Consider the following 26,928-nt stretch of genomic DNA (forward strand, 5'->3'; position numbering starts at 1 on the left):
AGGCCACATGAGGTGAAGGAGCCAGGCTGTGAAAGGGAAGGGGTGGGAGGTTTGTTCAGGCTGCTCTGGCCCTTTAACTTCTAGCATTGGGTCCCACATTAGGGGGTTGTAGCTATTTCCTGAGAATAATGGGGCTTGTGATTTTTCAGGCCAAACTGTGCTATTTTATTACCATCAAATTGCCTAATAATGAGATGTTCTGCATGCATTTGCAAAGTATTTGCATGCAAAACAGTTCATTACCATACCAGTGTTATTAGGGGTAAAATAATGTGCATTATTATAATACTGACCACACAATAAATGCCTGATGCAACTCAGTATATATACCCCTTAGCCAGCTCTAGTTGAAAATAAGCTATGTTAGCCAGCAAAATGTACCCTGCCCTGGAACTAGAACTCCTCTTATTTTATCCAACTACACTTTAGCCAGCTAGGTGCCCCAATATTCCAAAATTTGCCATTTAGTCAGATAACTTGCGAGTTATCCGGCTAAGTGACTTTGAATATTCCCATGTATATTCCTCATAATGACTTTGCAAAAACTCCGTTTTTAAAGACCCTCTGAGTATTTCATTACTGTAACAAATGCTCCTGCTCCTGTATTTAAAAGGTATTATGAAGCAAAAAGGAACAGAAAGCAGATACCTGCAGGAACATGAAAAAAGAGGGAGGCAAATTCTTGACTGAAAATACTGTAACAATCTATAAAATGTGAAGATACAACATAAGTCTATAATTTAAATCCCCATGTGAATCAATACAGAATCCTAGTGACAGAGACAAACAAAAAAGAACTGGTTGTCAACCAAATGAAGTGAATGCACATGAAAAGGGTCTTCATGTGGCACCATATTCAGGCAAGGCACCAGTCACTGGTCGCATTTAATCAATCACTGACCCAGAATGACAAATAAGACTGAAAATTGTAGCTGAGACTTTCAGAGATGTATATATGTATCTTCATGTTCTTTCTATTTGAGTGACACTAGCTGTAATGAGCAGGCCCGTTTTTAAAACAACCACAGTGCTTTCCGGTTGCACGGCATGCGGGCTGGTTTTCAAAAGGAATCTCCTCATGGGAGTTTTTTTTTTTGAAGATCCTCCCATGGTGGCCTGTGCACCGAAGAGTGTGCAGGGATTTCAAAGTGAAATTCACACATGTGGTTCACCTGTTCTAACCCTGCCCCTTTTCCCCATGGGGAAGAGTATACACACACACACACTATGGACAGAACACATACCTTTCTCCATATAGAGGGGTGGAGAATTTTCAAAAAGGTTTTTCTACGGGGAAACTAAGCAGTTACCAGTATAAAATCCAGGGCTGCCCCATCCCTTCTGTAGGGAAAAATACCTGCACTGTTTATGTTTACCTGTGTAGCAAAGGGCTGGGGTGGAGCCGGCACACACCGTGCAGGGATTTCATAATCCCTAGGCCATGATTTGCACATCCAAAGTTACCTGTGGCACTGGCTGGCTTCATATTTTGAAAGAGGAACTCCGTGGGGAGATTCCCTTTGAAATTGTGCTTGTAGACCTGCAAGCACAAGGTACCTACCTGCAAGCTAGTCACAGGGTTCAAAATTATCCTTTAGAGCGTATACTTCATGTTCAAGTGAAATACACAGTTTAAAAAATATGTAAGCCAAACTTACTTAAACAATAACAAATCAAACAATTTGGCTCTGTTCAAAGCATATTCAGAACTCAGACTGAGCGAGCAGTTATCTTTTGAGGCCGTTTTTCCTAGAGTGGCCCTGCTCACGGCAGTGTCACCCTGACTCGCACTGCCCCTTGTGTATGGATGCTGTTTTGATGACAGCCATGGATGGAATGTTGCTTGCGATGGACTTGGCAGTGCTACATGATAGTGTGGATGGAATATGTAGAAAAGGGGTCAGGGGATGATTTCTCTAAAATTCACAGATATGCAAACATGATTGCGCCAAACAAAATTGTAGGGGCCAAGCCAAATTTCTCCCCACCTCTGCTGAATCCGTTATTGTGCATCATGATTAAAAATGCAGTTGGTCGGATGTCTCCCAGTGCTCGGCCATTTTTATATGGTTTGAGAACTTTGTAGGTGAGATGAAACAGTTGACATCTTTTTGTATCCTTTCATCTCTTTTGAGGTAAAAACCTAACAAACGTTAAAAAGGAGAACTGAAAAGTCCTCGGGCAATGCCCCGGTTTTATAACAGCCGTACTGTGCCGTGTGCACTGATTGCTTACCTGAAGGATGGTGCATGGCGAGGGATTTCTCTTTATACAAACAGTAGTCTTCAGTGTTTTCTACAGCAGTGGCTAAGACAAACTATATTTCTTGTATTTCTTATATCTTAGTGAGCGGACAAAAATAAACAAATGGAAAATAATATGACACTGAACAGAAAATGATGAGAGGGTTACAGTACAAAAAACAGCGTAAAAAGGAAGACAAGTTTAAATATAGTCGTGTAAGAAAGGGATGAAAATAGTACAAGGATGAGAATAAGCAAAATGATAGGCTGGAACATCTGGGAAGGTAAATACAAAGAGAAAGAAGAAATCATTTGCAAGGCAGACATTACAGAGCTGTCATTTTTCTAATAAATTCTAGTACAAGGACCCTGGCATTTCTTTACACTGCATCAGAGACAGTCAGCGGAGGATCTGACAGAGGCCATGCTCCCTCCCTAGGATTTAGATGGTAAGCATCAATGAACAGCATCAGCCACTTGCACGATAAATGATCAAATCAGTCAAGGGCAAGGGAGAAGTGAAAATCTGAGGCGGCGTCTTGCTATGTATTACCTAATACTTAGCCACCTACTGAAAGGGAGCCAGACTGGAAAGATAAAAGTTAATATTCAAAGGCTTTGCCCAGTTAACTTTTGGAGTCAGCTGGACAAAAGCCAAGGTCTGAATACTCCCCACACCAGACTTATGCATGTAACTATGGTCGGACAACACGCAATATCTGCATGCACCGGCTAAAGTTTAGCCTCAGCCTTTGAAGGATGTCTCCAGTGCCGCTTCATTTTATCTGGATAAACTGAAGTGAATTAATGTTTTATTTGTAATAATAACTACTTCTCATTCAACTACAAAAAAAAACAGAACAATGGGTAATTATGTCATTTGATCTGAGAGATGCTATTAACTAATGTTACCAGCACCTCCCCTCACCCACCATGTACTTAGAGGGTGGTATTCTATAAAGTAAATTACAAATACCTCTAGGGTCAAGGTATCTGGCTATGCTACATGCCTCTTTCTCCTTTTGCCATGGTGGATGTAATACCATAACAAATCACACACACATACGTACCAAATCCATATACATAACATACATAGAAAGAGAGAAATGAGGGCAGAAAAGGACCAAACGGTCCATCCAGTCTGCCCAGTAAGCTTATGGTAGCATCAGCTGCGCCATACAGGTCTCCCCTATAATGGTAGCATCAGGGGGATGGCATCTGCTGTGCTGTGTTACCCCCATGCTTAGTTTCCCAAACCGTTAAAGTCAAGGGCCCTTGTTGTTTTCATGGGGAAACAATTCCATCTTAACTGAGTAAAATCCTATAGCAAAGTATGGAATGAGAAGAGGCACGCTACCTTCCCAGAGGGTGTGCCCAGGGCCAGATTTAAGATTATGCTACCCATAGGCAGAGACTGAAATAGTGCTGTTTTGCTCTCTGGAAATTAAAGAGCAGCAGAGGGAGTCTCAGTTTTTGAGTGCCTTAGGCATGTGCCTATGTTGTCAAAGCCTAAATCCAGATCTGCGTGTGCCCATATTGCAATGACCGTACAAACTGCGTGACTGAAGGCCTGCGATATGATTCAGAAGCAAGGCACCTGGTTATTACAGTAAGAAAATGTAGACAATTGTACAGTGCTGCTTCCTAATCTTACCTGGCTGAGTGACAAAGGCTCTTCCATATTTCTGTCATCGGATGACTTTGGAATCTCTAATCTGTCAATGAACGTCTGGAGCTCTTTCCTGAACGCCTTCATCTGTGCATTTATTCGATAAAGAAGCTCATGCTCCCTTATCCTGCTGCCTTCGTCCTCTTCATCCATCAGTCCAAACAGGTCTCCATTGGCTACATAAATTCTAGCCTCTGTTATGATGGTACTTGTGTCAGCGATCAGACGATCTATTGTCTTGCCCAGACGTTCAGCCTCCGAGCGTATATCCTTCATCTGCTGCCGGTCTGCAAAGTTCTTTTGCCAGCCGGTTGCTGGAGGGTAGAAGGATCTGGTTGGTGTTAAACAACGAATGTTACGAACCTCCTCAGAGTCGCTTTCCCCACCAATGGGACCTTCCCTTTTCCTGTGTGGAGGGCGGGAGTCATCGTCGCTTTCTTTCTTGCCTGCATCGCTTTCTGCGTCACTGTCTCGTGGGCTCCCTCGAATGCCCAGGTGAGAGGCCAGGTCGTAGCGCTGCATGTTGGACATGAGCACCCTGTTCTCATATTGAAGCTGCATGACCTTGCCACTCAGTTCATTGATTTGCATTCGTGCGGCCTTCAGCTCCTCCTGAAGCACTTCCGTTTTGGCATTGTCGCTGTGCCGGGAGCTTTCATGGGATCCAGATTTGTATTTGTATTTGTTCAGCTCGGTGGTGATGCGCTTGTTTTGCTCCTCCAGATCGGACAAGTTTCTCCTCAGTAACTCGGCCTCATCTTCTACCAACTGCAAATGCTGCCTTAACTCTGAGAGAGACTCACTTTGCTCCCTCATAAGGGGATTTGCTGTCCCTGAGTAGTCATCGCCTCGAAGGTCATCAAGTTCCGCTTTCAGTCCTCTGTTTTCTACCTCCAGCTCCACAATTTTCCGGCCAAGTATATTGGCTTCCTCTTCCACCAATCTCAGTCGCAGCTTAAGCTCCGCCTCTCTTGTTGTAGGTGGCCCCCCTGCCTCCCCTTTTGGTAAAGGGCTGTCGAGGTCCCCATAGAAGGACCTGTACTTCTGCAGTTCATGCTCCAGTCTGTCTTTTTCCTTATCTATCTTAGCCATTTTCTTTCTCATTAAGGCAGCTTCTTCCTTCACAAACTGGAGCTGGCACTTCAGATCTTCGCTATCCTCCTAATTAAAAAATAATACACGTATAAAGAACATACTGAAAATCTCTCGTTCAAATAATTAAAATTATGCTTGCAATATCAAAAGTTGCTCTAAAAGGAAAGGATAATTACAGGGTCATTCTTTACTCCGCGATGGGCCGTTATCGCATGCGTTAGGGCCTTACCGCGTGCGATGCCATGCTAATTAGGGAAAGGGGAGGAGTGTGGGCAGGATTTGGGTGGGGTTATGGCCCGGTAGCACTGCCGGCGATAATGTTTTCCACATCATCACTGGCAGTACCGTGGGAAATGACACCACCTTTTCCTGTGGCGTTATGGGGGGCGATAGTGTGCGATGCAGCCGGCTGCCCGCTATCGCCCCCACCCACCCCTATAAATATAGCAGAATGATGAATCTAGGGGTAAGATTGCTGCCCAATCATCTGGTCTCTGAGGGAAAAATTAAATTCATGTTCTACTAAATTATAGCTTCTAGTGAGAGAGCCAACCTTAAAGTACATAGATCAGGGGCTGGCACATTAGCAGCTCCTGCAATTGAGCATCAGGATGAATGTGTACGGGGCTTTGAAAGGAGCGTTGGCCTAAAGCCCCCTACCAGGGGCTGCCCTGTGCTGAAGGAGTCACAGAAGGGCGGGGCTTAACTCCCAGCAGGAGTAAATAAAGGCTCAAGGCTCTCAGTTTCAGACTCCCTCATCACACACGGCAGCGAGCTGGCTTGGGACACGTGCCAGTTGGGCTGGAAGATCAGGCGTGGAGGAAGGCGAGCCAGGCCATAAAGGGCAGGAAATGAAAGTAGACAAATGAGTTGCTGGATTTTTGACATACCTCAGTAGGCGTTTGCTGAGCCTTTTTGTCAGATTTTTGCACATCTTTGCTTCCTCTTCTTTTCAGTGACAACTGGAAAAGCATGAAAATTTAGTACATTAAGAGGCACGGAGAGTCCAATGCTGAACAAGAGAATACCACTGTGCCGTATCATGAGGTTTTGTTGAGTGCACACTGAGCAATTTGATTTTATTTGATTTATCATGCCCCTGTCCATACAGGCTCAGGGCAAGGTTACAATAGTTTATTTTACACTTAACAGCATCATAAAGCAAAGCAAAATACATATTGAAAAACACAAATGCAACAGTGCAGTATCATGAAACAGCACACAATAGCAGTGAGGACGCAATAACAAACCCCTTCCATGGGTAAAACACTGTTTTATCCTCATAAGAAATGCCATGCTGAGTCCGACAAGCCCAGCATCCTGTCTCTGATAGTGGCCAGTCCGGATCACAAGTACCTGGCAGATCCCATAACGTAGATCTATTTCCTATTACTCACTCCCAGGGATAGCAATAGCTCCCTAGCAAGGGAGGAGGAATAACCTAGTGGTTAGAGCAGTTGGCTATGAACCAACAAACCAGGGTTTGAGACCCACTGTCACTCGTTGTGACCTTGGGCAAGTCACTTTACCCTCCATTGCCTCAGTTAAGCCCTCTGGGGACAGGGAAATACCTACAGCACCTGAATGTAAACTGATGTAATATGTCAGATCAAATGTTGGTATAAAAATAGTCTACCTGGCTAATAATGTGTTACAGATTTTTCCTCCAAGAACTTGCCCAAATCTCTTTTAAACCTCACTCTGCTAACTGCCTTGATCACGTCCTCTGGCAACAGATTCCACAGCTTGCCAGTGCGCTGAGGGGAAGATTTTAAAACCTGGTGTGCAAACTGTGCAATTGCATGAGGTGGCATACCCGGTGGGGCGACATTGGAAGCAGGGAGAAATCCGTGTTGCTGCCGGAGGACCCGTTCCCACTGGCAGCAACACGGAAGAAGAAGTGGAGGCTCGTGGTGCTGCCGGCGAGATTGGGTCCACCGGCGGCAGAAGAAAACATCATGTCCTCCTCTTTCCTGCCTGCGTGGCCCCGAAAGAAAAAATTTGCCAGAGCCATGCAGGCAGGAAGAAGGAAGAGCATTCCGGCCGCTGCAGAAGAGCAGTGTTTGTGTCAGGGCCGCCGCATAACGCAGCAGACCAAGAATGGAAGACCCAGCAATAGGGCTGCTGTGGCTCCCACCTCGTGGCGGCCTGAGAAGAGGAGGCCCAGCAGCAGGGCGGCTGCGGGTCCCACCTTGCAGTGGCCCAAGATCATCAGGGCCACCGCGGAACCCACCCTGCAGTGACCCGCGAAGTGGAGGCCCAGAGGTGAGAGCAATGCTGAGGCCCTGTAGAATGTGTGTGTGAGTGTGTAGGTGTATGTGTGTGAGAGAGTGAGTTGAGAGATTGAGTGTGTGTGAGATAGAGTGAGTTGAGAGACTGTATGAGGGAGTGAGAGCCTGTATGATTAGAGAGACAGCATGTGAGAGCTTCTGTGTGTGTGAGAGACAGTGTGCGAGAGTGAGAGCCTGTGTTTGTGTGAGACAGCATATGAGAGTGATAGAGCCTGTGTTTGTGTGAGACAGCATGAGGAGTGAGAGCCTGTGTGTGTATATGAGAGTGAGACAGAATTTGAAAGAGAGAGCATTTTAGAGTGAGAAGTGTGTGTGTGTGTGTGAGACTACATGTGAGTGTGAGCAGAAAGAAAAAGAGACCCTGTAAAAGGAACTGGCAAAAGATCAAGAAAGGGAAGGTGGAAAAAAATGCCTGTGACCAACCGAGAAGAAAACTAAGATCAGACAGCAAAGGTAAAAAAAATCATTTTTGAATTTTTAGTGATTAGAAGCCTGCCTGGAATGGGTGGAGATTTGTGTGTGTGTGCACGCACATGCATACATGGGAGCTTTCCTGGGATGGGCAGGGAGTATGTGTGTGAGAATGAGAGCCTGCTTGGGATTTGGGTGAATGAGGGCCTGATGCTGCTGGTAGATCCCAGCCAAAGAAGAGCTGGAGACGCTTTTGGGTTTGTCTGAGAGGGAGCATATGTGCGGCTAAGCTTGTGTGTGTGTGTATATATATAAGAAAGAGAGAAGGAAGTTTGAGCATCCCTCTCCCACTAATCCATGACAATCTCAAGGTGACTGGAAATCAAAGTTTCCAGGTATGGAGAGCGTGAATTTTTAAAATCCATTTTAGTTTAATTTTTCAGGTGTTATTTGATGTATTTGCTGTTTTGAAATATTTTATTGGTGATTGGGAATTTAAAAACCTGTACATGAGTTTTTAATTATTTGATCTTTTATTCAACAGCTTTTTAAAAAATATTATTAGTATGTTTTTAGTGTTATTATTATGTATTTATTTTATTTCTTGATTTTATTGTTTGATGTTTGAGGAATGGTGATGGTTCTGTTTTTTCATTGTTGCACTGCATAGAATATCTGGCTTATTGCTGTTTCCAGTTCAGTTTTTGTCTGTGCATTTGTATTTCTACTTTATGGTTGCTCTATTCTGTATTTGGTGAGGGTCTGTTTATGTTCTGTATGTGTGACTGAGGTGAGGCATTCTCTGAATAGGAAGTGCATTAGTGTTTTAGGACTTTAGGAGGATCAAATCCTGTATAATAATTTCTGGACTTAAAGCTAGGGCAACAAGAACACTTCCAATCAGCAAGAGGTTTAAAATTTAGTTTATTTGGCTTTTTAAAGAAGAGTCAAAGACAAGTGTTCCTGGGAGTTGCTATATGCCCTCTATCTGTAATAACGAGCATCTCAATGAATATGTGACATGCCCTGACTTATATAATCAAAATACAACATTCCCGAAGCTTCCAGAATGAATGACGTGACTGCCCAAAGACTTCTTTACAAAGATACCTTATGCTGTTGTCATGACAATCTATCATGTATAGGAAATGCTTGTGATGACACCCCCCCTTCAATTGTAAAAATCATTCTATACTAGTCTTCCCTGAAACCACCCTTCCATGATAAAAGTTCCTGTATCACCTTGGCTTTGATGCACTGTATTCTCTTCTGTTCTTCTTTTGTTCTTCTTTGTTGTATAAACAAATCGCAGTCTGGGTCTTAAATAGGAGTTAGGCCTGAATTCCATTTCTTGGCACCAGGATTTAATTAAAACTGTCACCTCACAGGATCTTCTTTTCAACTGATTTCTGTCCGTTGAAATATGCATCTGCAAGACAAAAGCCTGCATCCTGGACCCAGCTTCTCTGTATTGTGAAGTAAATGTTGCCATTAAATAGGCCTCTTTCCTGTTGTTGCCAGCAAATCTGTCTCAGGGATTTTCTGCAAGTCATGCTCAGAAAAGCACTCAAAGTTCATTCACCTCTGACAAGCCACAGTACAGCAGAGGTGTCTGGGTATTCTTGGTTGTCTTAATCAGACATATTCTTCAATCCACACCCTACACACATCACAATAGGCCAATACCATATGGGTTCCAAATGTCTTTTTTGCAGTAATTTCTGGTTGGCATCACAGCAGTGCATGTAAATATAATGTAAGTGATATTTACCTCAGAATATTTTACTTTGATATTTTTCATGTAAAAAATAAATGCATAACTCTTAACTGTGTGTGTGGAATGGGGCGCGGGGTGTTGTGCAAAGCTATAAGGTTTGCCTAGGGCACCCAATACCCTTGCACCAGCATGGGTTTGGCGGTGGGAGGTGGGGGATGTGTCAGTTTTAAAAGTTTGTATCACTGAAGGAAGCTGGGTGTTTTTTTGGTGGCCCCTGGACAGAGAATGAACGGTGGTGGTGGTGGGGGGGGGGGGGGGGGGGCAGCAAAGTAATTGTTTGCACAGGGCAGCAAAAAAACTAGCACCGACCCTGTCTGTTTGTACCAGCATGCTGCAAGGGCTCTCCGACTCTATCTGTGTGAGTAACATGTTCAGATCTTACCTCCTGAATAAACCCGCATTAATCATATCTTTGCCTCTGGGCGATAACACACCACCAACTACATGCAGATGCACCACCAGAATTAAAACCGCGCATAGAAAGTGGCTAATAGCCCAGGTAGCTTCATGGCAGTTCTGTGCACCGCCAAGGAGAAGACCTGGGTTCAGTTACCCAGCCTGGATATCCTGCAGAGGCACGGCCTGGGGAGGAGGAAGACCCAGTCATTAGCCAATGGTGACACCCAGTGGCTGGATTTAGGGCCCAGGATTTCACGGAAGGATTCCTGGAGCACGGGTCCCCTGGCTGAGGACTGTCACTGAATGAATGGACCAAATGAGCTGGGAGGCAGGTGGAAAAATCCAGAAAAAAATCCCAAAGTAGTCAGTTCCCATGGAGCTGAAAGCCCAAAGGAGCAGGAGGAAACTGCTAGGCCTAAATTCCCCCTGCCCCGCATCCCCTCCCCTCCCAAAAAAAACCCAAGAACTTGTACCCAAGACATTCTCTGTCTCTAGTATTTATTCACATGGAAGGATCTCTTCACAGGCAGGACTTGAACGAAAAAAAAAAAAAAAAAGAAACAAAACAATGCCACATTTTTAGCAATCCTTTCTTTCCTGCGGGCACATTTCAGTCATGTTGCTTCCTCAAAATCTGTTTTTCTGACTTGTTCTTATGAGAGAAGCCTTTCTGAAAGAACTGGGAATCCCAATCACAGTAGCCATCAAGTAAAAGTTTTGATAGGGCACTTGGCCTACATGTGGCTCCCCCTCAGCCCCAACCCCCTGGATGGGTGAGGAAAGAGGAGCGCATCCTGACTTGTGCATCTTACTCACTCCCGCCCATCCCGTGCCCCTCATCCTGTCCGGTCACATCCCCCACCCTGTGCCTCTCACTCACCCTCCTGACACTTGCGTACCCCGCTCGCTCCTGCTCTATGCCCCTGCTCATGCCTCTCATACACTCCCCCCCCTCAACTGAGTTTCCCTTTGAAAATTTGCTTGCAAACCCTTGCAGAGTTCAACCCTTCCCCTTTCTTTTTATTTCCTGATCTCATTTCCTCAGATTCTCTTTATCACCCCTGCTCTTTTTCCCTCCAGCTCTATTTCTGCCCATCCTCTCTGACATTTCTCCTCTTCCCAACCCAGCCTGTGTCCTCCTCCACCTGTTGCCTCTCTCTCTCTCTCTCCCAGTTTCTCTCCCCTTCTTTCTTTCCTTCAACCTGCTTCCTTCCCTCTTCTCCTGTCTTTTACTCCTCTTCCCTCCGCAGCTTCCATCTTTCTCCTCCCATGCTTTCTTTCCTGCCCTTTCCCTCTGCTCTGCTCCATTCCGTGCCCACCCCTCTGCGGCTTCTGTACTTCAGCAGGGAGAATATTCCAGAAGGCGAGCAGCATCGCCCGAGAGTGACGGGGCAGTCCATCCCCCAAAGGGCAGGTTTGGGGGAAGAACGTGCCATAAAGGGTGACCCCCAGGAGTCACGCGGGTGGGGGAATAGGGTGAAAGACGAAAGAGAGTTCTTGAAGTGAACGGATGAGCATCTTGGAGGAAATCAGGGGAGAGAGACAGTGGAGAGACCACGTTCTGCCCTGGATTTCAGTTCATTCGCCGGGGAGGAGGTTGCTTCTCTAAGGGCAAAGGGCCAGCCCGGGAAGATCCGGCCCCGAGGGGGGAAAATGGAGAGGATTTGCCGGGGTCGGCTCAGCCTTCTGTGTAACCAGGGAAACCTGAGAAGGATCCTCAAGCATTCTTGGGGAGGTCTGAAGACCAAAAGGCTTTTCTGAGAGGTCTAAGGGAGTGCAAAGCGAATGAAGCAGCGTCAGAAATGTGTCTGCACAGCTGAGGCAAAGGGAATCTTTAAAGTAATGTGTGGCTTATTAGGTTAATTACACTTTTTTCTTATTTACTGTTTCCCCTCTCTTTCTTGCCCTCTCCAGATTATATGGAACTTGGCATATAAGGGAGTTTGGGTTTCCTCTGATGTTTTCTATTTCTAGTTTAGTCTTTTCTTATGGTTTGCTTTGTAAATCCTAAATAAGGATTCAAAATAAAATAATAACATAAAAGGACTGTGCCTCTAGATGGGACTTTGCTAACCTGAAGAACGATCTGATCGAATGTCTGCTCTGACACTGAGCTTTTGATGTTTGTACCTGCTGATTTTGAAGTTTTCATGCACAATCTCTCTTTCTCCGGCTTTCTTTTTGGAATGCAGCACTTTGAGTGTGGCCCTGTTAATTGCTGGAGTGCGAGCCTCTTAAGGCCCTAGCCCCGCCCATCTCAGAAAGTCGGCTCTGTAACAAGTGCGTAAGGGCTCAGCAGGGCTGACAAGTGCAGCCTCCTTCCCGCAGGGAGAGGTTATACAACTACGAAATCCTGAAAGCCTCCCAGAGCAGGCAGGGACGGGCAGGCCACCCTCAGTGGGTGTCAGTTTTTAAAGTTTGTATCACTGAAGGGAGCTGGGTGTTTTTTTGGTGGGCCCGGGACAAAGAATGAATGAACAGCGGGGGGAGGGGGGGGAGCACAGTAATTGTTTGCACAGGGCAGCAAAAAAACTAGCACCGACCCTGTCTGTTTGTACCAGCATGCTGCAAGGGCTCTCCGACTCTATCTGTGTGAGTAACATGTTCAGATCTTACCTCCTGAATAAACCTGCAATAATCATATCTTTGCCTCTGGGCGATAACACACCACCAACTACATGCAGATGCACCACCAGAATTAAAACCGTGCATAGAAAGTGGCTAATAGCCCAGGTAGCTTCATGGCAGTTCTGTGCACCGCCAAGGGGAAGACCTGGGTTCAGTTACCCAGCCTGGATATCCTCATAGCGAGAGGCACCTCAGTGGGTGCCTCTCGCTATGACAGACATCACTATAGCCCTGTTGCCACCATCCCTCGGCCAGAGGCCTGTCACATTTGCAGTGATCTATGTATTTTGCTAGGAGCTGTTCTTAGCTATTATAAGCTGTATAATATAATTTAGTTCTACATGCCACCTTGATTGTTCGGAAAGGCGGTGGAATAAATTACTAACTACACCAACCTTCTCAGCTGGGTAAGCTGCCCAGGTGGGCTGCAAAGCCTGACAGCTCTCGTTCTTCCTGGTTCAATATTTTAAACTTTCAATACAAAATCAATCATCAGACATTACATTCGGGGGCACAGCCCCAGGTGGCCTAACGGAGGAACCTCCCGTGCTGAAGGGCCCTAAGCTGGACATTTCTTGATCTTTTACATGTTTCAAGAATCTAACACAAACATTCTCCAAATGGTGGGTAGTTTTCCTTAGGCAAAGTCTGCTCCTGTTTTCCTCTTTCTGGCTCCCTCTGGCTTTACTTTTACAGTCTTTCCCCAGGAGGACCTCTGCCGTCCAAAACTGAGAGGGACACCCTGCCGGAAGAAAACATTTCGGTCCCTTTCTAGAATGGCCGTGCCGCCCTGAATGTGCTGATCTAATGGCGATAGCAAATCAAAACTGAGAAACCTTCAGAGTCACATTTAAGTTGGCAGCCTGAACTTTTTTTTTTTTTTTTACTAAAACAGTCCTGTCTCCCTCAGGTAGAAACAAGGGGCGGGGCTAATCATTCACTTCCCTAAAGGCGATTTCTGTGGGACTTACAAAAGACTGCAGGGCATAGCTGCGACTGGCATGTATCCCCCACTGCATAATAAAACCCTTGGCAAACATCCTACTAGCCAGTGGATTTAAATAAGAAGCAAGCAAATGGGAGGAAGCGGCATAAGTTCCACAGGCTCTTTAGTGACCTACTACACAAAATATTTTGAGTAGCGAGCAATTGCTTTGCTTATCCAAAAGTGAGGAAGCAGAATTTCCCCCTGGCTCTGGCAGATCTGAATTCAGATGGGAGACTGAAATCCACAAGGGGGGGAAGAGCTGAGGTTACCAAGGACCAACGATCTGGGAAAGCGCAATGCCAAGGTAGATATAAAGCTGCACCAACTCCCTCTTTAATCTCAGTTCCGTACAAAAGAAATAACATGACGTGCAGGAGAAAGAGCTCCTCAGTGCCATGAGCTCACAGGGGGCACAATTTTACAGGGCACTTCTTGGAGCAGCAATTCGCAAAGGGAGAAGGGGAAACACAGTTTCTGTCATTCTGATACATGAGATCAGTAAAAAAAAAAAAAAAAAAAGAGAGAGATATTTTAAAAGGTTTGGCTCCCAAATAACACAAAACTGGAGAATATTACTCAGTAAGAGAGAGAGAGAGCTTCAGATTTCAGGCTTCGCTATTATGCATTAGTCTTAAGCCACTGGTGCAGAACTGCAACCAGGCACCTGGGGCCGGCCCACACATTTCTGTCCCTCTTTCATTTTCTTTTTCAGTATTGGGAGTAAGGACACAGAGCAATAATCATGTACAGGATGCACAGACACAGGGTGGCTGCCTCGGCTGCTGGCGCAGCAGAAAATGTGCTGCTTCTGTGTGGCTCAAGCAGAAATTAACTCAGGGCTGCTCAAACCGGTCCTACGGGCCCTCCCCAAGCCGGTCAGGTTTTCAGGATATCCCTAACGAATATGCATGAGATATCTGTATACACAGGAGGCAGTACATGCAAATAAATCTCATGCATATTCGTTAGGGATATCCTGAAAACCCGACTGGCTGGGGGGGGGGGGCCTGTAGGACCGGTTTGAGCACCCCCGTGCTATTTAAATGAGGGGGATAATGAGCTTCTAAACTCATATCTCCTTATGTACGAAAGTGTGTTAACATTAACATGGCCACTGGAGCGGGGAAAAGGCTAACATGCCAACCCTGCATCACAAGCAGGCCGATTCAAAAAAACAAGATGGGAGAGCCGGCGCTCCGTGTTGAGCACCCGCTCTCCCGACGTGCGCCCAGGCACCTCTCCTGGGCGCGCGATTCTGTATTTAAATTAGGGCCCGCGCTAATAAGGAGGCGCTAGGGACACTAGCGCATCCCTAGCGCCTCCATATTGGTGGAAGCGGCGGCTGTCAGCGGGTCCGACAACCGACGCTTAATTTTACCGTCATCGGTTGTCAAACCAGCTGACAGCCACGGGTTCGGAAAACGGACGCCGGCAAACTTGAGCGTCCGTTTTCCAACCCGCGGGCCAACAGACAGATTTTTTTTTTTTTAAAGAACTTTTTATTTTATTTTTTTTTATTTTTGGGGCCTCCGACTTAATATCGCTATAATATTAAGTCGGAGGGTGTACAGAAAAGCAGTTTTTTCTGCTTTTCTGTACACTTACTCGGTGCCGTCAATGGCCGCACATTTTACTTTCAGTATTTCGGGGAAATAACTAATAGGCTCATGTGATGAGCGCTATTAGTTTCGAGGGGGGGGGGTGGCAGTGCGTTTTCCATAGTGTAAGAGGTAATAACAGCGCATCTAAAACGCGTGGCCAAACAGGGGCTAAACGGTGAACTCGGCCAAGCCTGAAGGTCAGCATACTAGCCTCTTTGACATTCCCATCACCCACCCAATAAAATAATAGGGCTGTCCAGACTGTGATGTCCACCTGGCATTCATGATACAAGAAGCCTGTTGGGACCCCCAATCTCCTGCCTCTCTCCCATCACAACAAGGACGCTCAGAATCAGATGATGGGGCAAAGACCAGCGGGCGCCCTTTATGAAAACGGTGCCGACCGGCCCGGAACCCAGGGGGGGTGCGCTGGGCCACACTAGACACCAGAGGTGCCCACTAGACTACCCGAAATGGTCTCTAAGGTATGTAGGGGGGCTAGGCGGTGGGGGCTACTAGACCTCTAGGGACTTAATCTAAGGTGGAGGGCTGGAGAGTAGGAAGCCCTCTGGGGAAAATTAGCTGAGCTGGGGGGGGCGGGGGGGGGGGGGGGTGAGTTTTATGTGAAAGGGTTTGGTGAGGGATGGGGCATCAGTGCACGATTCTGTAATATATTTTTACACTTTTTCCCCTGCTGGGCCACCTCTACAGGCAGCAGGAGTTGGGTGAGTGGGTTTTTTTGATTTTTTTTTTACCATGAGAGGGGGGTGTTTCTTTGGGCCATAGTGGCTCTTTGAGATGATGGCAGTGCTGGGTGAAGAGGTCAGCCACCATGCGTTTTCCCCCATTTCTCCTATGATATTTTTTCTTGCAGAGTTTTTCCACGACAAAAAAAATACTGCAGTGAGCTGCCGTGATATTTTTGTGTGGGAGGGGAAAAATAGGCCCCCCTGCAATAAAATATCATAGCCTTGTAAACGACCCCCTTTATGTCTCCACCAATAAAGGTATTTGTAGCCCAGAGGCTTGGAAATGTTACGCCCCAGGAAAAACCCTCCAGAGAGTCACCCTCTGGTTGTGCCTAGGATGTTACTGGACAGTCAGTATGAAAGATCCAGATTATTTTCTTTAAGAGCGGGAGAGAAGCCCGGAGGAGGCCTGCAGCATACTTGGAGAAACTGGCACGGAGAGGATCGGAACCCAACTGGCCCCCCCCTGGCAGTTCTACCAATGCCTGAGGGGAGAAGGATGAACTTCAGGTAAAAGAAACTCAAGGACTGGTGAAAGGTCTCACGAGTCCATGAGGAAAAGAGGGTCAGAGTCCTGTAAATGCCCTTGGAGGGGATGGATTTGGAGAAAAAGGAATCCCTTATGCGAGAAAGGGATTGTCAAAGGGAGAAAACCAGGGATGTAAGCAAACCACCCAATGCTCCTAGAAACTTCCTGAACGCTAGTGTTGTGGGGAGATGCGACACTGGAAATAGTGCCCCTGAAATTGTTTACCAGTGGGAAAGAAAATTGTTCTGGAAGGATTTTTATTTTGGATACTGTAACATAGTTGCAAATACTAACATTTGGAGACATATGAAAAGTAGTGTGTGTGTAAATGATGAATCCTGTTGTGAAGTTTGTGAAGAAAAGCACTTCAACGTGAATTGCTGTCTTGGAATAGGATAGCAGGTTGTAAATAATTATGGTTTATCCCTGATCAAGGGGCACATTGTGTTTTCCTTGCCACCTGATGTCCACTACACCATCTGTTGACTTATTATTACAAGAACACACATAGCTGTGTCAGAAATCTTGCTATGAGACTGATACATATTCACAGTCTGAACCATCCCTGTCTTTCATAAAAACATAGAAATATGATGTCAGAAAAAGACCATATGGCCTATCTAGTCTGCCCATCCACACCACCTACTCAGTTTTACAATCCCTATCACTCCCTCACAGAACTCCTGTGCTTATCCCATGTTTTCTTGAATTTAGATAGTCCTTGTCTCTACCACGTCCACTGAGAGGCTGTTCCATGCATCCACCAATCTCTCTGTAAAGAAATGTTTTCTTTTGTTACTCCTATTACTTCTGAGTCTACCCCATTTCACCCTCATCCCATGACCCTTCATTCTAGAGCATCCTTTCCACTGAAAGAGACTCAACATCTGTGCATGGAAACCTTGGAAATATTGAAATGTCTCTTATACCTCCCCTATCTCGCCTTTCCTCTAGGATGTACATGTTCAGATCTTTAAGTCTGTCCCCAAATGCTTTAGAACAAAGACCACTGACCATGTTAGTAGCCACCCTCTGGACCAACGTCAACTGGTTTTATAACTTTTTAGTATTCCAAATGTGGTCTTACCAGGGAGTTATACAGGGGCAATGTTATCTGCTGACCACTCCTCTCCCTATGCAGCCAAGCATCTTTTTGACTTTTGCTGTTGCCTTATCCATTTGTTTGGCACCTTGAGATCATCAGATATGATCTCCTCCAGATCCTACTCTTCCTTCATGCTTACAATTTCACCCCCAATACTGTACTGCACCCTTGGGTTTTGCAGTTCAAATGTATGACTGCATTTTTTAGTATAAAATCTTAGCTGCCAGACTCTAGACCAGAGCTTTCCAAACTTTTCATGTTGGTGACACACTTTTTAGACAAACATAATTTCGTGACACAGTAATTCAGTCTACTAGCAAACCAGAGGTTAAAGGTTAAACAAACGAAATGTATTTCGACAATTTATGTATGTTTCCTTAAATATACACATAAATAAAATGTTTCACGACACAACCTATCTTGTGAAAACCTTTCATTTATATTAAAGATATATAATATTCCAAGATTAATGTTATTGTTATAATTTATGAGTAACAATAATAAAACAAAGTTATTGTGTTATTCAATTTACCTTTTTAATGAGATGTATGAGCTTGATGGGATGAACACAGCTTTTGAATATTTGGGGTTAATAAAAAAGTCCAAAGGGTCTTCTGCATAATTTTAAAAAGTTGGCCAGTTTCACACTATAAAATTATTTGATAGCCTCATTCAACTAATTCTATATGGCTATGAGAGTGAAGTCTGGAATATATAGGAAGGGACAGAATGTCAATATAAATCCTGCACCTCCAGTTCTGTAACTCTGTGCATCCACTGAAATTCCCCCAAACAATGGAGCTTGGATGTTTCCCTTACAGCTCATCATACTAAAAGATATTTTCAAATTCTGGTGTCACCTCACAGTAACAGCAGCACAAACACCTTCCACTGCCAGGCACATTGTGAACTAACACAAAACCCCGCAAAAAAGAAACTCCAAATCTATACTGCAATCCCATCGTAACATAACAGTAAGAACACCAAGGACTCAAACAACAATAACCCTACCTGTGAATAAGCAAGGGTAAATATTACACTGGGTCCTAGAATACCAATACACCACCTACTGAGGAAACAAAATAAACCCGATTGCTATAGATCCCCCTACTGATAAATAGAATTTCTATTAATTAAAATCATATACAATTTCCCAAACACCAATAAAATATTTCAAACAGCACATATATCAAACACCACCTAATAATTAAGACTAATAAGGATTTTAAAAAGCCCCTGCTGTCCATACGTGGGAGCTCTTGATTTCCAGTCACCCTGATATTGTCGAGGATTAGGAGGTTATCCTCTTTCTCTCACACGTACTCACATGTCCATTCTCTCTCACACATACACTGTCACATACATACACCTTCATGCTCTTATACCCACCATAACCTCTCGCTCTCACAGACACTGACACACTCTCAGGCTCTAAGACACTCTCTCCCCCTCCACCACCCCCCCCCCCCCCACACACGTAAACTCTTACTCCCCTGGATTTTCTCATACACACTCATGCTTTCACTTTCACTGGCTCCCTCACATACACACAAACACATAAATCCAGGCAAGCTCCCAATCATTCTCACACAAACACACACACTCAGGCAAACTCCCAGCCATTCTCACACAGACACTGACCCCCAGGCAGGTTCCCATTCAATTTCACACCACTCCCTCACCATCCCCCAGGCATGCAGACATTCATTCTCATACATACATACAGACCCCCAGGCAGGTACCAATTCATTCTCACACACACACATACACCACACACAGGCAGGCACCTATTCTCACACATACAAACTCCAGGAAGACACCCATTCATTCTCACACACAGACACACCCTCAGGCAGGCAACCATGCATTCACACACATACACCCCAGGCAGACTCCTATTCATACACATGACACACTAAAGGCAGACCCCTCTCTCTTTCTTTTGCCAGCAATCTCGGAGCATCTCTCTTTCCTCTGCTGCCACTGTCACTGCCGCTGCGTGGCTATTGGGGAGGCGCTGATTGCTGTTACTGGCACTGAAGCCCATTCTGCTGCCTCCTCTGTGCAGGCCCCGTGGGTTTCCACTTCGTTCATGCTGATCTCGTACATTGTGAGATCCGCATAGAGAAAGTGCTACTCTTGCACATTACCAAAGATTACATGTGCCAATCAGTAAAAAGTAATTTATTTTATTTTACCTTGGCTGTCTGATCATAGTTTTCTAATCGGTTGGTCACAGGCTTTTTTGTTCCACCTTCCCTTTCTTATTTTTTTTTGCCAATTCCTTTTATATTGTCTTTTTTTCTATTTCTTTTCTCTCCATCTATCTTCTTCCCTCAAACAGACAGTCAGGTTATCATTCTCACATGCTTTCTCTCTCTCTCTCTCTCACACACACACACAGGCTCTCACTGTCACATGCTCTCTCTCATACAATCATTCATACACAGGGGCGGATTGGCCTATCGGGGGATCGGGCTTCCCCTGGTGGGCCGGTCTAGCTGGTCACGTAGTCTCGACCGCATGGCTCTTCCTCAGCCCAGCCTCAGCGCCTCCCAGCCAGCCCCTGCCGGAGACCAAGCCGGCATGGGGCTGAAGAAATACAAATCGAGGTCGGCGGAGGCCGAAGAAAAGAAGATCAGCCAGCGCGGGCCGAAGAAATGAAGATGGGAACCTCCCAGCCAGCTCCCGCCGGAGAAATTAAAATCGAGACTGGCGGCGGTGGAGGCCGAAGAAAAGAAGATGGGTGCCACCCAGCCAGCCCCCGCTTGAGGCTGGCTGGGAGGCGCCCATCTTCTTTTCTTCGGCCTCTGCTGGCCTTGATTTTAATTTCTTCGGCCCCCGCTGGAGACAGCCACCACCCGCCAGAGACAGCCGGCCCGCGAAGGCCGGCCCCGAAGGCCGGCGGGGGCCGAAGAAGTGAACACCGGTGCTGCTAACCGCCGCCAGAGACCAGCTATTCAGCTGGTGGCCTTAGATCAGAAGGGTGCTTCTGTGTGTGTGTTGTGTGTGTATGTGTGATGTGTGAGAAAGGAATGGTGCTTCTGTGTGTGTGGGTGTGTTATGTATGTGAGAAAGGAATCTGCCAGTTTAAAAAAAAATGAAATGTGATAATACATATACCTCAACTTTTGTGCTGGTAGCGCAACTTTTGAAAAGTTGGATGAAAGATGAAATTACTGAATTTTAAGCATCCCTCTTCTGGAAAATAAAATTTAGCGAAGAGACAAATACTAAAGCAAAACAAAATTAAAATATTTAAAATGTTCATCTCAGCAAAATCACAAATTTAAGATACTGATGCCAGGTGGGGTTTGGTTTATTTTTTTTTTTGAAGCATAATTTAAGCATGAAGACTAGAATAGTTCCAATCTGAAACGGTTTTGCTATTTTCTTTTAAGCCTTTAGAAAATGTATATTTTTGAATGACTAAGACTGGAATCTTCCCATTTAAAAGGGAAGGTGACTAAGGATGTTTCCATATCTCCCACATGAATAATCATATGACTGATAGTTTGAAGAAAGACACTTGCTTTATTGCCTGAAAGCGTAAAACAAGAGAAGCTGTACGGTGTGGGTAGCTGTCCCTTGGGAGGACAGAACCTGAAGGAAGGGTGTCATTTCGCCTTCTGATAGGAATGTGGTTTTCTTATTTAATGGTTGGGATCATCACTTTCCCTTTTAGTAAAAGTGAAAAATGCTGCAAGTCTGAAAGCAAAGTGCTTCTGTGAGAGTGTAATATGTACGTGAGAAAAGGAGGGTGCTTCTGTATGTGTGTGGTGTATATGTGAGTCAGGGAGGGTGCTTGTGTGTTTCAATGTGTGTGTGCAAGAGAGATGGAGCATGTTTTTGGCTGGCTTGTGGCTGTGAGAGAGGGCATGTTGTGTGATTGAGCCTGTTTGCAAGTGAGATAGAACATGTGTGTGACTGAGAGCTAGTGTGTAAGTGAAATAGAGAGAGCATGTATGTGATTGAAATCCTGTGTGTAAGAGGGAGCGAGAGCATTGTGTGATTGAGGGAGACTGGCCAGAGAGGTGACGTGTGTATGTGTGAGACTGATCAGGGAGATGACTGGTATGTGTGTGTGAGAGAGAGAGAGACAGGTTGGGGAAATGATTGATGTTTGAGAGACAGAAACTGGTCTTGAGGGGATGACTGGTGTGTGTGTGTGTGTGAGAGAGAGAGAGAGAGAGAGAGAGAGAGAAGACTGGTTGTGGTCCCTAAGGAAGAGGACCATGAGGACAGCTTCAGCAGCTACTGCTGCTTCTGGTGTGGCCTGCAAGGGAAAGGAGTAGGAGAACTGCTTGAGAGGGTAAGTAAAGGTGGCTTTTTAAGTTCATTTTTCTTGATTGACTACCATTTTAATTATTGGGTAGTATGTGATGTGTCTGCTGTTCGAAATATTTTATTGGTGTTTGGTAAAGGTTTCAAAATTTGCTTGAGTCTTTAATTATTGGATATTCTATTCATCAGCTGTTTTGAAATTATTTTATTAGTATGATTTTATAATTATGATTCATGATTTATATATCTTGATTTTATTGTTTCATGAGGAATGGTGACATTTTTGTTTTTCCATTGTTGCACTGTATAGAGTCTGGCGTGATACGTTTTACAGTTTAGTTTTTGTCTGCACATTTCTATTTATACTTTATGTGGCTTTATTCTGTATTTGGTGAGAGTTTGTGTTCTGCATGCAAAGACTGAGATGAAGCATTCTTTTAGCATGTGGTTTCTCTGTAGGGATCTGTAGTAGCTTGGCCTGTTCTGTTTTCCTAATAGGAGTTGTATTGATATTTTAGATTCTGGTGTAATATTTGTGGTATTCTTTTTCATAGGTGGGGTTGTTATTCTTTGAGTTTTGGCAAATAGTACTGTGTTGATACGGGAGGACCATGTCGAAATATAGGGGTGTGTACATATATATGTAAAATATATGTAAATTATATATGTAAATTATATTGTATATGTAATTGGGTACCCATGGGCCAGTATGGAGAAAAATCCCCCGGGCCACTATTTTCCCACAATCCGCCCCTGTTCAAACACACAGTCTCTCTCTTGCCATGCTGTCTGACTCTCACACACCCAGGCTCTCTCTCACTCCCACATGCTGTCTTGGTCAAGTACAGGCTCTCACTGTCACATGCTCTCTCTCATACAATCATTCATACACAGTGTCTCTCTCTTGCACATGCTGACTCTCACACACCCAGGCTCTCTCCCACTCCCACATGCTGTCTTGCTCAAGCAGAGGCTCTCACTGTCACATGCTCTCTCTCATACAATCATTCATACACACAGTCTCTCTCTTGCACATGCTGTCTGACTCTCACACACCCAGGCTCTTTCCCACTCCCACATGCTGTCTTGCTCAAGCATAGGCTCTCACTGTCACATGCTCTCTCTCATACAATCATTCATACACATAGTCTCTCACTGGCACATGCTGTCTGATTCACACACACAGGCTCTCTCTCACTCCCACATGCTGTCTTGCTCAAGCACACGCTCTCACTATCACATGCTGTCTCTCTCACACACACAGAGGCTCCCACATGCTGTCTCTGCAAACATTCAGGTCCTCACTCCCACACACAGGGGTAGATTTTCAAAAAGCGCGAATAGGCCTACTTTTGCTTGCGCATCAGACTCAAGCAAAAGTACGCCTGATTTTAGTAGATACGCGCGGAGCCGCGCGTATCCACTAAAATCCCTGGATCGGCGCGCGGAAGGCTATTGATTTTGTATAGCCGGCGCGCGCCAAGCCGCGCTGCCTACCCCGTTCCCTCCAAGGCCGCTCCGAAATCGGAGCGGCCTCGGAGGGAACTTTCCTTTGCCCTCCCCTCACCTTCCCCTCCCTTCCCCTACCTAACCCCCCCGCCCGGCCCTGTCTAAACCCCCCCCTTACCTTTGTCGGGGGATTTACGCCTCCCGGAGGGAGACGTAAATCCCCGCGCGCCAGCGGGCCTCCTGCGCGCCGGGCCGCGACCTGGGGGCGGGTACGGAGGGCGCGGCCACGCCCCCGGACCGCCCCGGGCCGTAGCCACGCCCCCGTACCCACCCCCAAAACGCTGCCGACACGCCCCCGAAACGCCGCGACGACCGGGCTCGCCCCCCGACACGCCCCCGACACGCCCCCCCTCCGAAAACCCCGGGACTTACGCGAGTCCCGGGGCTCTGCGCGCGCTGGTAGGCCTATGTAAAATAGGCTTACCGGCGCGCAGGGCCCTGCTCGCGTAAATCCGCCCAGTTTTGGGCGGATTTACGCGAGCAGGGCTCTGAAAATCCGCCCCACAGTTTCTCAACTCACTCTCACACACAGATACACAATCTCTCAACTCATCTCATACACACACACAATCTCTCAACTTATCTCATACACACACGCACACTCTACAGACCCTCAGCCTCCCTCTTGCCTCTGGGCCTCCTCTTCACGGGTCACTGCAGGATGGGCTCTGCAGCGGCCCTGATCATCTCGGGCTGCCCACAGTGTGGGATCCGCGGCGGCGGCCCTGCTTCCGGGCCTCCTCCTCTTCTCAGCAGCCTGCTGCGACAAATCTACTCCTCTTCTGCATGCGGCTGATGCTCCTCCTCCTTCCTGCCCATGCAGCTCCGGCAATGTTTTCTTACGGGGCCGCGCGGGCAGGGTGGAGGAGGAGCACCTGCAAGTTTGGATTCAACCTTTTTCTTCGGGCCGTGGTGACATGAGCTCCACCACGGCCCTGCCGATCTTCCTGCTGTGTGTGTCCGGCACACAGCACAGCACAGCACAGCGGTAGTTCACTGCTCAGCCGCCAGTGGGATGAGGTCCACTGGCGGCCGCATTGGCTCCCTCTGACCTCCCCTCGGTATACCACTTGCTCCGTCCCCTCACGTGCACCGGACTTGCGCAACACACCGGCACACTGCAGGCGATACGCTAAAGTGTTGCGACACACACTTTGGAAAGCTCTGCTCTAGACCATTCCTTGAGTTTTGCTAGATCTCTCCTTATGTTATTCACACCTGCCTGGCAGTCTACCCTGTTGCAGATTGTGGTATTATCCACAAATAAACCCAAAAAAACTTCCCTGACAATCTTTCTGCAATGTTGCTAATGAAAATGTTGATAAGAACTGGTCCAAGGATGTAGCCCTGTGGCATACCACTAATAACTCCCCTCTCCTTGGAGTGAACTCCATTTACCATTACTCTTTGTCACCTTTCACTCAACCAGTTTCTAAGTCAGTCATTTTAGGTCCCATACCAAGGATGCTCAGTTTATTTATGTCACCTATGCAGACCCGTGTCAAATACCATATTGAAATTCAAGTACACTACATTCGGCACTCTCCCCTGATCCAATTTTCTGCTCACCCAATCAAAGAAATTGATCAGGCTCATCTGACAAGACCTATCTCTGTTAAATTCACGTTGCCTCATATCTCGTATACCGTTTGATTCCAGAAACTGCACTGGCCTCCGTTTCAGTAGAGACTCAATTCATTTGCTTAATATAGAGGCCAGACTAACTGGCCTGTAGTTCCCAGCCTCCTCCTGACTTTCACTTTTGTGAAGAAAAACCACATCTAGCTGTCTCCAATTCAGGGGAACTACTCCCAACTCCAAAGAAGCATAGAATAGGTCAGCCAGTGGAGCTGTCAGAACTAAATTCCTTAAAACCCTCAGATGCATCCTGTCTGACCCTATCACTTTATCTACTTTAAGTTTGGCTAGCTCCTCATAAACACATTTTTCTTAAAATTGGTTCAGGTTTACCTCACTTCCAATCCCATTTGTGTGGTTCCTACTCCTGGCCCTTTCTCAGTGAACACTGAACAGAAATATTTGTTAAGCAGGTCGACTTTCTCCTTATCAGCCTCTGCGTGACATCAGCCTTGCTGCTCTCGTTCACCTGCTAATCTATCGCCTTGTCGCCACTTGCAGTCATGCACCCTCCTCAGCATCCCTTGCATCAAGCAGGCCTCGTCTCACTTTTGTGTCTACTCTCTGGAGTATAATTCCATCCGACGGCCAGGACACTCCATTGCTAATCCTCTTCCTATTCAGTTTAAAACCTTGTCTTTGTACAACTAAATGGAACACTATCAGCAGATCTAAGGGGCGGATCTTCAAAACTCCGCGAATAGCTTACTTTTGTTTGCGCTCCAGGCGCAAACAAAAGTAAGCTGGATTTTAGTAGATACGCACGGAGCCGCGCGTATCTACTAAAAAACCTGGGTCGGCGCGCGCAAGGCTATCAATTTTGTATAGCCGGCGCACGCCGAGCCGCGCGGCCTACCCCCGTTCCCTCCGAGGCCGCTCCGAAATCGGAGCGGCCTCGGAGGGAATCCTCTAACACCCTCCCCTAACCTTCCCCTCCCTTCCTCTACCTAACCCCCCCTTACCTTTGTTGGGGGATTTACGCCTCCCGGAGGGAGGCGTAAATCCCCGCGCGCCAGCGGGCCTCCTCCGCGCCGGGCCGCGACCTGGGGGCGGGTACAGAGGGCGCGACCACGCCCCCGGACCGCCCAGGGCCGTAGCCACGCCCCCCGTACCCGCCCCCAAAACGCTGCCTACAGGCCCCCAAAACGGCGCGCCGACAGGGACCGCCCCCCCGACATGCCCCCGACACGCCCCCCTCGGAGAACCCCGGGACTTACGCGAGTCCCGGGGCTCTGCGCGCGCCGGTGGGCCTATGTAAAATAGGCGCACCGGCGCGCAGGGCCCTGCTCGCGTAAATCCGGGCTGATTTACGCGAGCAGGGCTCTGAAAATCCGCCCCTAAGGGGCGGATTTTAAAACGAGCGCGAATAGCCTACTTTTGTTTGCGCTCCAGGCGCAAACAAAAGTACGCTGGATTTTAGTAGATACGCGCGGAGCCGCGCGTATCCGCTAAAATCCTGGATCGGCGCGCGCAAGGCTATCGATTTCGTATAGCCGGCGCGCGCCGAGCCGCGCAGCCTACCCCCGTTCCCTCCAAGGCCGCTCCGAAATCGGAGCGGCCTCGGAGGGAACTTTCCTTTGCCCTCCCCTCACCTTCCCCTCCCTTCCCCTACCTAACCCACCCGCCCGGCCCTGTCTAAACCCCCCCCCTTACCTTTGTCGGGGGATTTACGCCTCCCTCTGGGAGGCGTAAATCCCCCGACAGGAGGCCGCGCGAGCGGGCCTCCTGCGCGCCGGGCCGCGACCTGGGGGCGGGTACGGAGGGCGCGGCCACGCCCCCGGACCGCCCCGGGCCGTAGCCACGCCCCCGTACCCGCCCCCAAAACGCTGCCGACACGCCCCCGAAACGCCGCGACGACCGGGCCCGCCCCCCAACACGCCCCCGACACGCCCCCCTCGGAGAACCCCGGGACTTACGCGAGTCCCGGGGCTCTGCGCGCGCCGGGAGGCCTATGTAAAATAGGCTTCCCGGCGCGCAGGGCCCTGCTCGCGTAAATCCGCCCGGTTTTGGGC

At 47.1% G+C, this 26,928-nt stretch overlaps 1 protein-coding gene across 2 annotated transcripts in view; it reads right to left on the reverse strand.

Annotated features, from left to right (window-relative positions):
- The window catches only part of SOGA3 (SOGA family member 3), an 86,171-nt gene that overhangs the window by 8,795 nt on the left and 50,448 nt on the right, over positions 1-26,928 (reverse strand). Inside the window, exons 5-7 of one of the 2 annotated variants that reach the window (XM_029594537.1) lie at positions 5,898-5,969; positions 3,898-5,073; positions 2,236-2,341 (exon numbers count right to left, since the gene is read on the reverse strand). In XM_029594537.1, coding sequence (XP_029450397.1) covers positions 2,336-2,341; positions 3,898-5,073; positions 5,898-5,969 — 1,254 coding nt within the window. In that variant the 3' untranslated portion in view covers positions 2,236-2,335. Of the gene's footprint in view, positions 1-2,235; positions 2,520-3,897; positions 5,074-5,897; positions 5,970-26,928 lie in introns of both variants that reach the window. The other variant, XM_029594536.1, reaches the window with a different exon arrangement.

This window comes from Rhinatrema bivittatum, chromosome 3 (genome assembly GCF_901001135.1).
Source record: "Rhinatrema bivittatum chromosome 3, aRhiBiv1.1, whole genome shotgun sequence".
Classification (NCBI taxonomy): Eukaryota; Metazoa; Chordata; class Amphibia; order Gymnophiona; family Rhinatrematidae; genus Rhinatrema; species Rhinatrema bivittatum.